We start from the raw sequence: 13489 nt of genomic DNA on the forward strand, positions 1-13489 counted from the left end.
AGATTGGGTTTCAAACCGTGGGACAGGGCTTCCCCCACCCTGGTGCCTGGCCTGCACGCCCGTCTGCATCCCCGGGGCCGTGTTGGGGATGGGGAGGCCTGGGTAGCCAGGAGCAAGAGAAGGCTTCTGCCTGAGTTTGAAAGAATGGCAGCTCGGAACAGGAGGAAACTCTCCCTAGGAACGGCCCCGGGAACAAGATGTCCCGCCCGGAGCCTCTTCGCCCTCCGTTGCTTGTAGATCAGTGTTTTGTAGGATTCCACCTGCACCGTTTGAAGAGCCCACCTTTAACCTTAGGAACCGCTGTGGTCTCTAATCTCGTGTGTCCCCGAGTGCCCCCCGACCACCAGCATCCCTGCCTGAGCTTGTGGGGGGTGGGCCGGCTCGGCGTGCCTCTCCCTGTGCTGCCCAGTCAGCAGCGAGGTCACCTGAGCGTGGAGCCGGCTGATGCCGCAGCTTGGACCTGCCTGTGATGGTGCCGCCCGAGGGGGCCGGGCCCCTGCTGTGGTCATTCCAGGAACCGGCTCCGGAGCGTGTCCCCTTCCTTCCCTTTCCCTATGTTGGTGCTTTGGCCAAGGTATCTGGTCCTTCCCCCTCCAACCCCCCCCCCCGCGGCCCCAAGCTCCCGGGGACCTCCCAGCTGGCCTGCTCCCGGGGTACCTGCACACAGCTAGGCATTCCCCCTGCTGGGCCTCTACACTGTGTGTCCTCGTTCCTGGCTCTGACTTCTGGAGCATAGTGGGTCCTTAGCCAGCATGACACGAGTGGGCGTAGGAACCTTCGCTGTCCTTCAGTAACAGGGCTGACACCCACTGGGCCCTTGTCCATGTGGCTCCATAGACGCAGATCTGCTAACAGCACGGCTTCCTCCATCCCCGTAGCTGCTCTCGTCGAGATGGATTTGGGCGGCCACGGGGAGGACTGGGTGCCTCCGTGCAGAGGAAAGAGCGCTGTCCTGGGAGTCGGGGGGCGGGGTCTGCCACTGACTTGATGTGCACCTTCAGCCTCTGTCTCCCCGTCGCCGAGGGGCCCCCCACCTGGGTGTCCCGCCTGCTCTGGCCATGCCGAGATAAACTCATAGCCCGTAGTCTTGGGTAACTTCCGCCCTCAGGGAGGTGGGCAGTGGGAAGGAACTCTGGGGTTTGAGCCAATTTTGAGAGAAAGAACCCCTCTCTGTCAAAGGGCTTCCTCCCCCATTTGGGGGTCACTGTACTTGGGTTCGATCCAGGGTCTTCCCCGTTCTAGCTGAGTGTGACCTTGAGTGAGCCACCTGACCTCAAGCCTGTTTCCTCACCGGCAAAGGGGACAGTTATGCGCACCCTGCGCGGCTTCCTGTGGACTGAAACCCCCCAAGGGAATCCGAGCCCCCCTGAGTGAGGGGGGCGCAGACCTGGAAGGAAAGGGGCATCTGGGAACCGGGCTGGGGGCATCCTCTCACCGTGTCCTGGGCCCGCCCTGCGCCCCTGCAGGAAACTGCCCCTTTCCCTGGCGCTCGGGGGCATTTTCTGATGGACGACCGCTTGTCTCTTCCTTTCAGCCTTAACTCGGCCCCGACTCCAGCTTCTGGCAGCGCCAGCCACTTAAAGTCCACGCCGGTGGCCACGCCGTGCACGCCCCGGAGACTGAGCCTGGCCGAGTCCTTCACCAACACCCGCGAGTCCACGACCACCATGAGCACGTCGCTGGGGCTGGTGTGGCTGCTGAAGGAGCGGGGCATCTCGGCGGCCGTGTACGACCCCCAGAGCTGGGACCGGGCTGGCCGGGGCTCCCTCCTGCACGCCTACACCCCCAGGATGGCCGTGATCCCCTCCACCCCGCCCAACTCGCCCATGCAGACGCCCACGTCTTCCCCGCCCTCTTTTGAGTTCAAGTGCACGAGCCCGCCCTACGACAACTTCCTGGCTTCCAAGCCGGCCAGCTCCATCCTGAGGGAGGTGCGGGAGAAGAAGCCCGTCCGGAGCAGCGAGAGTCAGACGGACGTGTCTGTCTCCAACCTCAACCTCGTGGACAAAGTCAGGAGGTTTGGCGTGGCCAAGGTGGTGAACTCAGGGCGAGCCCCCATCCCCATCTTGACTGAGGACCAGGGGCCTCTCCTCTGTGGGCCCCCGGGCCCCGCACAGGCCCTTGTCCCTGGAGGCCTGGGACCCGAGGGCCTGCCTCTCGGATGCTCCACCGTCACGAGTGCCATCGGCGGGCTGCAGCTCAACAGCGGCATCCGGCGGAACCGCAGCTTCCCCACCATGGTGGGCTCCAGCATGCAGATGAAGGCCCCCGGGACGCTCACCTCGGGCATCTTGATGGGTGCTAAGCTCCCCAAACAAACCAGCTTGCGGTGAGGGTGGCAGGGGGGGCCCTTCCTCGGAGGAGACCAGTCTTGTCCTTCCTCCCTCGCTTCCCCCCTGAACTGCGCTCTCTCCCTCTTCCCTCCTTGCCCATCCCCTCCTGAGCTAGACAAATCAACCTCGTGCCTAATGGGGGAAGAGCGGAGACTTTTGTAAAATGTGTACATAGGACTTGGAGACCAGTATCCGACCTGCCCTTCCTTCAGACCCCACGGGCAGTGCCCCCGCACTGTTATTGCTCTCAAGAGGACTTCACCTGTGCCGGCCTGGGGGCTGGGCAGGCCCGTGTCCTTTCCTCCTTCTGTCCTTTGAGAAGCACTGAAACTCCCCAGGGCGTTCTTATCCCATGGATAGGGAACCAGGGAACTTGGGGCTGGCTGCCAGAGTGCCCGTCATGAGCTGTCACACGGCACAGGGCACAATGGCCCTGCCCCCCCACCCTCCCCCACCCCGTGTCGTTGGGCGCCTTGCCTCGCTCACCCTGTAAGAGGGTAAGGAGCCTCCGTCCACAGCCACATGCAGCTGGCGTGGCCTTCAGGACCGGAGGGAGAGCTGTTCTTGCTTTTCTGGGTGATCCAGCTCCTTCGAGACCTTCATCCTCTGCCTCCGTGGATGGTCGCTTCCTTTTGGAGGCGTGACGTTGGCTTCCCACGCCTTCAACCTGAAGTCATCCTTCAATGTCTTGCGATCAGCTATCAGGCCAGGCCCCTGACCGGAAAGAGAACCTGTTTACACTCCGCCGTGCGTGTCCTGTTCCATTTTTTCTATGTTTTATAGGCAGGGAAGCCGTGGTCCCAGGTGGGAAGTCCCAGGGTGCGTTCTCTCTACGACACCAAAACACGAGTGGCAGACACACCACGCCGCTCAGGAGATAGCTTATTTCTGGGACCCAAGTGGCACAACCCAATTGAATACGGTCAGACCCAAGACAACCTCGACGATAGCATTACTAGTACAAGGAAAGGGGACAGGGGAAAAGGTTGTGAATGAAATACATCAACAAAGGAAAAAGAACCAGAAGCAAATGTAACACCAAACTGGTCCACGGGAGGAGCGAGGCTTTGGCCTCCATGGCTGGGTCCACTCCTTACTCCGAAGCCCGAGTCTGGTCCAGGCGCTTTTCCTCCCGTGGTCTTTTGTGGCAGCCATTCGAGGCCCACACATACCCTCCCTCCCCCCCCGAAAGCCCTCTGCCTCCCGGTGCCACTTTTTATCCTTAGGAAAAGATAAAGGTGCTCGTGACACAAACGTGAGTGAGCGAGGGGGCCCCGTCCCGTTGCTGTCGCGGACTGGGCCTGGAACCCGTATTTATTACTTATGTGTGCCGTGTTCTGAACAAGCACCCTCGCTCCTGCCCTGGTCACAGGGTGCCTGGCACTCTCGTCGAAGCAGGTCGTTTATTTATTCTAATCTGAAGACTACAGTGTACCTCATGGTGTCCTGTGGCCATTTGTTCCCGACATTTATGCAAGGATAACATCACATGCAAATGAAATTGCCATTTTGCACCGTCCCCCCTCCCTCACACTCCCCTCTCCACTTGGCAAAGGATGCGTCATTCAGTTGAAGGAGTGTAACCTTCTGTCCACCGGAGACACTGTAAGAAAGTCCCCAGGAGCAAACCCCAGTCCCACGATTTCAGACTATTTATTCTGTGAACACGAAGGTGTTGGTCAGTTGTTTTCAACACCCCTCGTGGCTGTATGCGTGCACTCAATGCAAGGAACGTATATCTTCTTATCCGAATGTATTTACAGCAGTAGGTAGAATAACAAAGGAACGTGAAGACCATGCCTTGAACGGACCACTTGATGTGTTCAGAGAGAGGAGCCACCCATCATCACAAAGGGAAAATCAGCAATTCGGAGGTTGCCGTATTTAGTGTAGGACATAAAGGATCAACATGGGGCGACCACTCTCAAAACGTGTGTTGTAATGCATCAAAGATCAATCATAAGATTTTCTTTGCTAATGAATATCAATAAAATAAGTTCAAACGATGGAAACCACGAGGGTATTCCGATTTGCATTTTTTGATCTTTCTCGTGGGTAGATGATGACCTCTTTAGGTCAGACTTGAAGGTTTTCAGCTCTTTGGGGAAATGAAACAAAAGCCATGCAGTTCTTTACATACTGTTATACCTGCCCTTTATTTTAACACTAGAGGCCCGGTGCACGAATTCGTGCACAGGTGGGGGTCCAGCCAGCCCACCCCGATGGGAGCTGATCCGGGCTGGGCCAGAGGGGGAAAGGGGCTGTGGGCAGTTGGCTGGCCTCGCCCCCAATTGGAGTGGGGGTGGGGTCGATCAGGGGTCGGGCTGGCCAGGGGGAGGGGCCGCTGAAGGTTTGGGGGTACCGATCGGGGCCCAGATCGGGCCGGTTGGCCGCCACATTGCGTGTCATAGCAACCGGTTGTTCCAGTTGTTCCACTGTTCCGGTCACTTGGCTTTTATATATATATAGATAATACAATATCCTAGACAACTTTCCAATCATAACCTGAAGCTCTCCCCTACTTTTCAGGGCTGTCTACTACCCCACCATGTGCACAAACCCAATATGACCAGTATAGACCAGTATTCTATGGCTGGGCATTGAGTTAACTCTAATCTTTTGCTACCGCAGCACTGTCATGAAAAAACCTTGCATATATGTAATTTTCCACATACGTGAGCACATCTGCGAGACAGATTCCTTGATATTACCAAATTGCTGTAGGGTTGTGTTAAGAGACTTTGAAAAATCAAACACAGTGGAGGATCACCAAAGAGAGAGTTGTGAGGAAAGGATACAATAGAACTTACTCTGCCACCTCCGTGTTGGGAAGCAGTGAAATGATGCCAGCACACAGTGGGTGGTCGCAGCGTGGATCTTATACCCGGTGCTCCCATTGAGTAGTGGTGTGACCTTGGGCCAGCCACTTCTTTGGGTCCTCCATTTGTTAACCTGGAAAACGGGCACAGGAATCCTTAGGATGAATTGGCTGAGTAAGTATATTTTGAACGTCTACCATGTGCCAGGTTGTTGGTAGCGGGGATCTGGTGATGAACCAGCGAGCAGCTTCTCTCGTGGAGTGTGCCTGCCATCAGGCCACCGGAGAGAGGCAACACTAGACATGGCAACGTGGCATGATGAGGGCAAGCAGGGAATTACAATAGGGTGGTGTGAGGGAGTGGGTGGCTACCTTGGGATACCAGGGAAGGCCTCTTAGGGAGGTGGCATTTGGGCCAACCATGTGAGCATTCGCACAGAGGGCAGTGGGTGCCAAGGCTCAAAGGTCGGAAAGCACTTGGTGTGTTTGGAAAGCAGAGAGAAGGGCACCGGTAAAGAAATGAATCCCAGTTGTGGCTGAGAAACCATGGTGTTCACCAAACGGGCCATCTGGTCTACATGTTTCCCAGCCACGTAGTGGGCAACGGCCCGTGAGTGTTCTGGCCAGTGGGCTGTGAGCAGAGAAGAATCCGTGCCGCTTCCCGCCCCTGAAGCCACGTGTTGAAATGGTGGTGTCACACGTTGGCGGACACCCATCCTCCTGGGTCTCCGAGGAACCTTGTGGACCAGACTCAGCGCCAGCCCGCATCCGATGTGATCTGAGGGAGAAAGAAACGAGTGCGGGCACTGGGCCATAGATGCCACCTGGGGAGAAGTTGGTGGCAGTGGGAAGTGATTCTGAATTATCTGAATGGACTGGATGCTCATTAGAGGGGTTAAGTCAAGATTTAGAAAAATATAAAATTCATGGTTTGCATTTTGGGCTCACGGCTGGGAAACATCATATCCTGGGAGAATGTATTTTCTGTGGCCAGTAGAGGGCGCTTGGAGACAGCAGAAAACGGGAAGGAATGGGCCCTGAGCATCCAAGCCTGCAATCAGGTGTGTTGGCTTTTCCCTGGAAAGCAATTCGGGCAGGTGGCTGTGCCTCACCGAGACGCTGAGGGAAGTCAGGAGGCAGGAGCCAAGTTTGCCTTGATGAAGGCACTCCAGGCCAAGGGGCAGCATACACACAGGCTTGGGGTATAAGTGAAGAAACTGAGCACAAAATGGGGAGGAAAGCAAAACACAGGAAAGCAAAACATAGTTTACAAAGCATGTTCTATCCGAGGGTGTCCTCACCTTTGGAAATCAATCCACCCCGTTTTAATGCTTCTTCCTTGCATAACTTTACTCTTTGCTTTTCCCAGAGAAAGTGGGTTGTAGATAGCATGGCGCCTTACTCTTTGATACCGTAGCCCGTACCTCCCAAGCTCCACACGGCCACAGCACACTGATGGAGCCCAGGGTCGGGGGAGGTGTCTACTCAGCGGTACTTCGTCAGTCACCCTAAGAAACACCCAAGGTTTTGGCTAACCCTGCTCTGAAGTCTCAGGGAAAATTAGCGAGGCAGTATTTTTTTTTTTTTTTCTCTTTCGGCTTGACTTCTGGTTGACTTATCTTCAGGACTAGCAATAATTTGAAGATGCTGATAAAAAAACAACAACACAACACCGATATGCTAGTGTGGCTCCATCTCAATCTGGAAGTCTAGCCAAGTGGTCAAGATTCTTTCCTTTATTTCTTAAACCCCGAGAGGAGAGGGGGAAAAAATGGTGTTTTTGCGTTGTTGTTTGTTAAAAGGATAAACATAGATTTCTCCCACCCTCCCTTCCCTTTTACCTGTGACTGACAACCTGAGCACAAAGGTGCCATTGGGGGCCGGAGGTTGGGGTGCATTGTGTAAAGATCCCCTCGCTTTAGAGGACAGATGTGTTACAGTCGGGCTAGGGAAAAGCAACTCTTGGGAAAGTGAGTTCTGACCCCCCTCTAGCTGCTGACCGCGTTGAGACTTGAGTGGTCACCGGGCAGGGCAGGCTGGGCCCCTCAGAGCTGAGGTTCAGAGCTATCCATCCGCAAGTGCAGGGACCACCGGCAACTTGATGCCTCAGCCTGGCCAGGAGCTGACTCCCCAGAGGGCTGCAGGCTCCATCCTCAATGCATTGCGGGGTCTTAGGCCAGTTTATTCCCTATAAAATGGGAGTGGGGGTAGGGAAAGGGTGTGTGTTGGGCTAGAATGATAGCTGTTGTTTTTTTCAACTTGTAAATCTCAGTGGATCAGCAGCAAGGAGCCCTTCGAGCAGCCCTAATGGGCAGAGCCAGGGGTGCAAATGGCCAGAACAGCTGGAGGAGGAGTGGCCTGGGGTGGAGGCCCTGCCCCGCTGGAGGGATTCAAGAGGGGCAGCTGGCAGAGGGGGGTGGGAAGGGGAGGAGTGAGTGGGGGAGGGTGGGAGAGAGGAGGAAGAGGGGGAGGCAGGGGAATCGTGGGGGTCCCCAGGCTCCCTGAAAGCAGAGCTCGAGAGCTGCTGTGAGGCTTACTAGCTTAGCTGCAGAAGTCTGGCCAGAGTCCTGAGAAAGGGCCGAGGGAGAGCCAGGCTAAAGGCCCTGGTTCCTGGTCCCTGTGTCGGCACGTGGCATAGAGACCAGAGCAGGGCGGGGCAGTTAGGAGGGGCCCGTCCTGAATTCAGGGGTGGCGTTGAATGAGGCTTAGGAGGCCAGGTCTTTAGGCTCCCTTCCACCCCTGCCCAGTAAGCTCCACCAGGTCCCCTCAAAGCCACCTCAAATTCCCACGCACGCTACTGTGGCTCCGCTCCCCGCTGCCACTCCGGGCTTTACCCAGACACGTGGGGGCTCGCTCCCCGCAGGGCGGGTTGTCTTTCTGCAGCGGCGCCAGCTGTGGCCTGGAAACCAGGGTGCAGGGCTGGGCTGTGCAGCTGGCGCAGCGGTCCTTACACACACACACACACACACACACACACACACACACACACACGTCCCCCCCACCCCCCGCCTGCAGCATCGAAGCCATCTCCCTGCCGCCCCTCCCCCCCCCCACACCCACACCATTTCTCTCGCCCTGCCTGGGACCATCTGCACCAGGGCACTGGAATCAGGCTTCCCTTTTCCCACCTTCTGGGGGGCCCACTGCCCTCGGGAGACACAGGGAGCAGGGGCACTGAATGAAATCACTTTAATAGCATAGCCACACTGGGGGACCAGGGGTCACGGGGGGGGGGATTGGGGGGACACATTCGCCTTCCCGTTTGTACAATTCTGCTGAGGTGCGTTGCTGCGCCAGACAATCTTACAGGGTTTTCACATTGAGAACTTAATAAATAGACGCTTAAAACGCCAGACTTCAGACAGGATGAGCTGTGAGTGTGATTGTTTTGTTATTCTGCCTCCTGGGGGCCAGGAGGGTGCTCCCCGTGGCACCGGCGAGGGCGGGGGCCCTAGGAGGGGTACTCGTACTCCTCGGCGCTGCGCCTGCCGAAGTCCATCCAGCCCATGTAGTCCCGGTCGCTTATCCGGTGGCTGGGGTCCCGGCTCTGCAGGTTCTTGATCATGGACATGCGGCCAGAGGGAGCTGCAGGGGCAGGGAGGGAGGAGACAGGGCCATTATACCTAGAACAGCACTAGTTCCGTTTGCAAAGGAGAACGATGGAATGGGCCAGGCCATAGGTGGGTGCAGCCTCTTAAAGGTATCACAGAGCTATGGAGACGGTGAAATTGCTGGACCGGAATCTACGAGAAGAGAAGGACCCAGGTCTGTGTAACTGGATGGAGGGCAGAATGTACTAGTCGTGGTGCTAGGTTCTTGATCTGCAAGGATCAGGTGGATTCCTGACTCCAGCCTCTCCCAGCTGGGACCTGCCTAGGTGTTCCTTGCCCTAGGGGTGTTTCCTCTCACGCAGCTGGCCCTCAGCAGACGCCCACCCAGCCTTTTCCAGTCCTCCCCCTTGTCTGTCCTCACCCCTTTCTATTCCTGAGCATTCCTAGCTCTTGTCAAGATAATGTGATGACAATATTGTGTAGTTGGAATGGTTAAAAAGAAGGGAATCAGGTCCTATTGCTAGAGAAATACTGCTTAAAAATTATTAATTTGAGCCGAAACCGGTTTGGCTCAGTGGATAGAGCGTTGGCCTGCGGACTGAAGGGTCCCAGGTTCGATTCCGGTCAAGGGCATGTACCTTGGTTTCGGGCACATCCCCAGTAGGGGGTGTGCAGGAGGCAGCTGATCGATGTTTCTAACTCCCTATCAATAAAATATATTTTTTAAAAATTGTTAATTTGAAAGCTACCTTCTTTTTTAAAAGTGCTGTTAAGAAAAAGGCACCGTCAGACCTCAAAACTCAGCACATCAGTAGCATCGGAGGAGGGCGGGCAGAGAGAGAGGCAATAAAGAGATGATTTAATTCAGTCATTTTGATCACAACGCAATAGCTGAACCCGAAATGGGCCCTTTGGGATGGCAGTTAAGTCCTTAGGAACAGAACGAGTCTCAAGTCTCGTTGTGTCTCAGCACAGGGAGGGAGCAGGGACGCGAAGAGGTGGTTTCTTCGGATGCATGTGACACAGTCCTAGCCCAGAGGTCACAGACAGTGGCCTCCTGGTGGGAAGTCAGTATAAAGCCTTCTCTTGTGCAAACTAAGGGGCAAGAACCGTCCCTCAGGGGCCGCCATAGGCAAAGCCAAGGTGGCTTCAAGAGTCGAGGGACAAAGGACCACTCAGTGGGTCCATTGTATTGGGGAACACTGTCCCCACTCTTTGTGGCACCGGGGCCTTGCTGGGCATGGGGCAGGTGTATATTACACCCCCTCACTCCACAAAGGACCCGCTTCTACTCAGGTCTTTGAAACGGCTGCAGACAATTCCTAATGCCAAGCTTCTCAGCGCCGCCCAAAGAGTGCATTATCTCTTCAGACTCTTTCAGCATAATATATACCACTGTTGAGTAAAAAAATCTGATTAGATCTCAAAATATGCCAAATCATCAAAGAAAACTGTATAGTGTTTACGTTAGTAAATATGTGTTCTTTGTTCATATTCTTCAGATGGAAGGGCGTGACTCCAGGCTAAGATGTGTGGGGGAAAGTCAAGGTCAGTTCTAGGGAAGTGGTGTGGTGGCTAACTTCCTTCTCAGAACTGTTTCTTGGGCATCTTCCCTGAAAGTGGGGAGGAGAGTCCAGATTATGGCTCAGTGAAAAGCCAAGGATATGCCAGACTGGCCCGGCTGAAATGCAACCCACCTCTAAGGACAGATATTTCAGTAACTTCCAGACAGACAATCACTAGGAACCTCAAAAGTTTTCAGACTTTCTGACTTCTGATGGGTAGCCCACCTCTTTCAATTTAATCAGCAGGGAAGTAAAGCAGAAGATGGCAGCTGGGCCCAGCCGGTGTGGCTCAGTGGTTGAGTGTCGACCCACGAACCAAGAGGTCCCCGGTTGGATTCCCAGCCGGGGCACATGCCCAGTTTGTAGGCTCCATCCTCAGTAGGGGGCATGCAGGAGGCAGTCCATCAGTCAGTGATGCTTCTCTCTCCTTGATGTTTCTATCACTCTCTCCCTCTCCTTTCCTCTCTCTCTAAAAATCAATAAAAACGTATTTTTTTTTTTAAAAGAAGATGGTAGTTGGGACAATTTCCCAAAGAGAGGAAGAAATATAGCAAATCATCTGTTCCTTCCTTCTGAAATCGCCTGCTCTAAAAGGGCCTGGTCTCACCTTCGCAGGAAACCATAGGAGACGCTGGGGAGAGAAGCCCTCCATTTCCCCACCCCCAGTCTAATCGAGACAGGAGTGAGGGTTCAAATCGAGGCCCTGGGCACACCAGTGGGCTAAGTGAGCCTCCTGAGAGGGACCCCCCCTGTCCTCCCACAGTGTTTGCTGTGGTTTTATGGTCCAGACCGCCCCACAGATCGCTGTGTTCGCCATCGCGTGGATGAAGTTGACGGAAAAAACCTGCCTCGGTCGCAGTCACGATTCCTTAGGCCCTAGAGATGGACACGCTTCCCTCTGAAACGCACCGAAGGTGGCACCCTAGCCTCCTCCCTCTTTACAGCTGAGGCAGGTCCAGGAAAGGGACGGTGGAGGGTGGGAGGGGGTCCTGTAAGCCACTCAGCTAGCGAGCCCCTGGGCCCCCTTATTCCTGGAGAAGGACTTTGCGGAGGCTGCACTCGGGAACCTCTCTCCAAGAGCAAAACCACAAGCGCGGCTCTTTGTTGGGGAATTCTGTTACATCACCGCCAAGAACTCCAAACGGCTGCGGATTCTTTCCTCCAGTTACAGACTTCGGCGGAAACGGACACACTGTCACTCCTTTTCAACTGCTGCAGTCCGTGCTCCAGAGTTCTCAGCAGGCATCACTTCCTGCTGGGGGGTTTCCCAGTGCCAGGACCTGGGCGCACCCCCCCCACCCCCCACCCCGTTCCTCTGCACGTACAGAAGAGGCTATTGAATGGATCTGGGAGCCCTTTTTGAGTCAGCAGTTTGTTCAGGAATTCTCTTTTCATGTCTCCATAATATGGTGCAGCACCTTAACAGCAACACCGTGCCAAAAATTAGTTTAAAGAAAGCTCTTTTTAAAAAGTTTCCCTTACAATAACTCTCAGTTTGCCACAAAGGACGTCCAGGAAACTGCACTGCCTGGCAGTTTAACGAGAGAGAGAGAGAGAGAGAGAGAGAGAGAGAAGGAAAAAAGTGAAAAACCTTTCGGCGTCGCCTGTGTTTGCTCTGGACCGTTTGCCGCCTCCATGAGGCAGACGCTGGAGGAGACGGTCCGCACGGGGAGTCCCGCGCAGGGCGGAGGGGAGGAGGGGCAGGGGAGGCAGCCTACCTTTCCGGGCCTGTTGGATGTATCTGGCCAGCAGCGCGCCCAGGTGCGCTGAGGGCTCGCCGTCCACCCTCTGCACCGCCCTCAGCTGTCTCCGGGGCGCCTCCTCGTCCCGCTGCGCCCCGGGGCCCTCGGGGTCCGGGGGAGGCACGGGCTGCGCCAGGGTGCCCGCCGCCAGCGCCGCCACCAGCACGCACAGGCACACGCCGCTTTTCATGGTTGCCAGAGCAGAGGGGAGCTGTGAACGAGAAGAGGAGGCAGCTGTTTGCTTTCGCGGAGGGTCGGGGCACCCCGGGAACGGAGAGGAGGGCTCAGCCCAAACCTGCGGCGCCACAGACTCGCCGGGCGGGTACAAGCGCCAGGGCTCGCCAAGCGCACGGAGCCCGGCGGCCACGGGACGCGCGTCTGGGCGCATCCGGCTTATCTTTGGGGTGAAGGACACCGCTGTCTGGGGGCGGACAGTGACCCTGTCTTCCGCCCTGTTAGCAGAAGGAATGTCCTGTTTTCTTCTACTTTGGGGAAGTGTTTGCAGAGGTCTCTCTTCCAACTGCCAAAGCAAGAGATGAAAGACAGCGGGGGAGTCTCCTGCAGGGAAGCCGGGATGGGAGACTCCAGACCCTTGGAGAAGGTAGCACCTTCCCAGATGCTAAGAAGCTTTTGCTAGGGGAGTATGGGGGGGGGGGGAAGCACCGTTTAAAAGGTGGGAGTGATAAGTAAAAGCCATATTTATAAAGTTTCTTCAAGATGGACTAGGGGATGATGGGCACAGGCAGGGTTTGCAACAAGTCAGAACTAAGGGCTCCGTCCCGGGTGGTGGGCTCGGCTCCGCTGTATTTCAGTTCCGCGAGCAAATAAAACACACACATCCCCAAAGCCCTGGCCGCAGCGTTTAGCAGGAAGAACTTAACCCGAAGCCCTCTGGGTGGTGCGTCCGAATAGACAGTCCCGCTCCATCCCGCAGACAAACCCCAGTGCGCACGCTAATCCCAGCAAACCGACATCCCCGCGCCTCGCCTGCAGAAGGGCGCAGCTGCTCAGCGGCCCCCGCTCCCCCCACAGCCCCCCAACCCTCACCGGCCTTTCTGACTGTAAGACACGTCCTTCCAGCTGCAGGAGGGACGGCACAGAAAACAGGACAACGGAATGCAAGGGGCACCGAGGGCCGACGGCGCTCTCCAGGGGCTCGCCGCTCGGGCTCCCCTGGGAGAGGGAGCGCGGGAACCTACCTGCGGAGGAGGAGTCGCGGCTTCGCAGTCCTGCCCGGGAGCGGCGGGGAGCCCAGCCAAGTTCAGGGGCCCAGGGAGGCAGCCGCTTAAATAGCCCCGCCCGGCGCCGCGGGCCAGTCAGCGGTCCGCCCCGCGCTGACGCAGCCCCGCGGCGCACGTGCTCGGAGGGCGGCTGCGGGGGCGACGGCCCATTGAAGCGGCTCCTGGAAGAGGGGGGGCCGTGGCCCCGGGAAATCGGGTGAACCCCTCCCCGGCGGGTGTGCGGTGCCCAGCCCCCGCTC

The 13489-nt window shown here is 56.5% G+C and overlaps 2 protein-coding genes across 5 annotated transcripts in view; one reads left to right on the top strand and one right to left on the bottom strand.

Annotated features, from left to right (window-relative positions):
- The window catches only part of TRAK1 (trafficking kinesin protein 1), a 98349-nt gene extending 94009 nt beyond the window's left edge, over nucleotides 1-4340 (top strand). For all 3 annotated transcript variants that reach the window (XM_054729453.1, XM_054729454.1, XM_054729452.1), the window contains one exon: nucleotides 1535-4340. In XM_054729453.1, the coding sequence (XP_054585428.1) occupies nucleotides 1535-2333 (799 nt within the window). In that variant the 3' untranslated portion in view covers nucleotides 2334-4340. The remainder of the gene's footprint in view (nucleotides 1-1534) is intronic.
- A 3984-nt stretch (nucleotides 4341-8324) lies between these two features.
- On the bottom strand, nucleotides 8325-13268 carry CCK (cholecystokinin). 2 transcript variants are annotated; one of them, XM_008154648.3, is made up of 3 exons: nucleotides 13209-13268; nucleotides 11986-12220; nucleotides 8325-8736 (listed from the first exon to the last, which is right to left on the bottom strand). In XM_008154648.3, the coding sequence occupies exons 2-3, from the start codon at nucleotides 12197-12199 to the stop codon at nucleotides 8603-8605; spliced, it is 348 nt and encodes a 115-aa protein (XP_008152870.1). In that variant the 5' UTR covers nucleotides 12200-12220; nucleotides 13209-13268; the 3' UTR covers nucleotides 8325-8602. The 2 variants fall into 2 exon arrangements, with proteins under 2 accessions (XP_008152870.1, XP_054585900.1); XM_054729925.1 differs by lacking the exon at nucleotides 13209-13268 and adding an exon at nucleotides 12305-12314.
- Between the last annotated feature and the right edge of the window lie 221 nt (nucleotides 13269-13489).

This window comes from Eptesicus fuscus, chromosome 18 (genome assembly GCF_027574615.1).
Source record: "Eptesicus fuscus isolate TK198812 chromosome 18, DD_ASM_mEF_20220401, whole genome shotgun sequence".
In the NCBI taxonomy this organism is placed as follows: Eukaryota; Metazoa; Chordata; class Mammalia; order Chiroptera; family Vespertilionidae; genus Eptesicus; species Eptesicus fuscus.

Bases quoted from the DNA above. Each gene is read 5' to 3' on its own strand.
- CCK (XM_008154648.3), bottom strand. From the start codon at position 12,199: ATGAAAAGCGGCGTGTGCCTGTGCGTGCTGGTGGCGGCGCTGGCGGCG. The intron at 8,737-11,985 runs GTAGGCTGCCTC...CTGCCCCTGCAG, and splicing joins CATCCAACAGGCCCGGAAAG to CTCCCTCTGGCCGCATGTCC.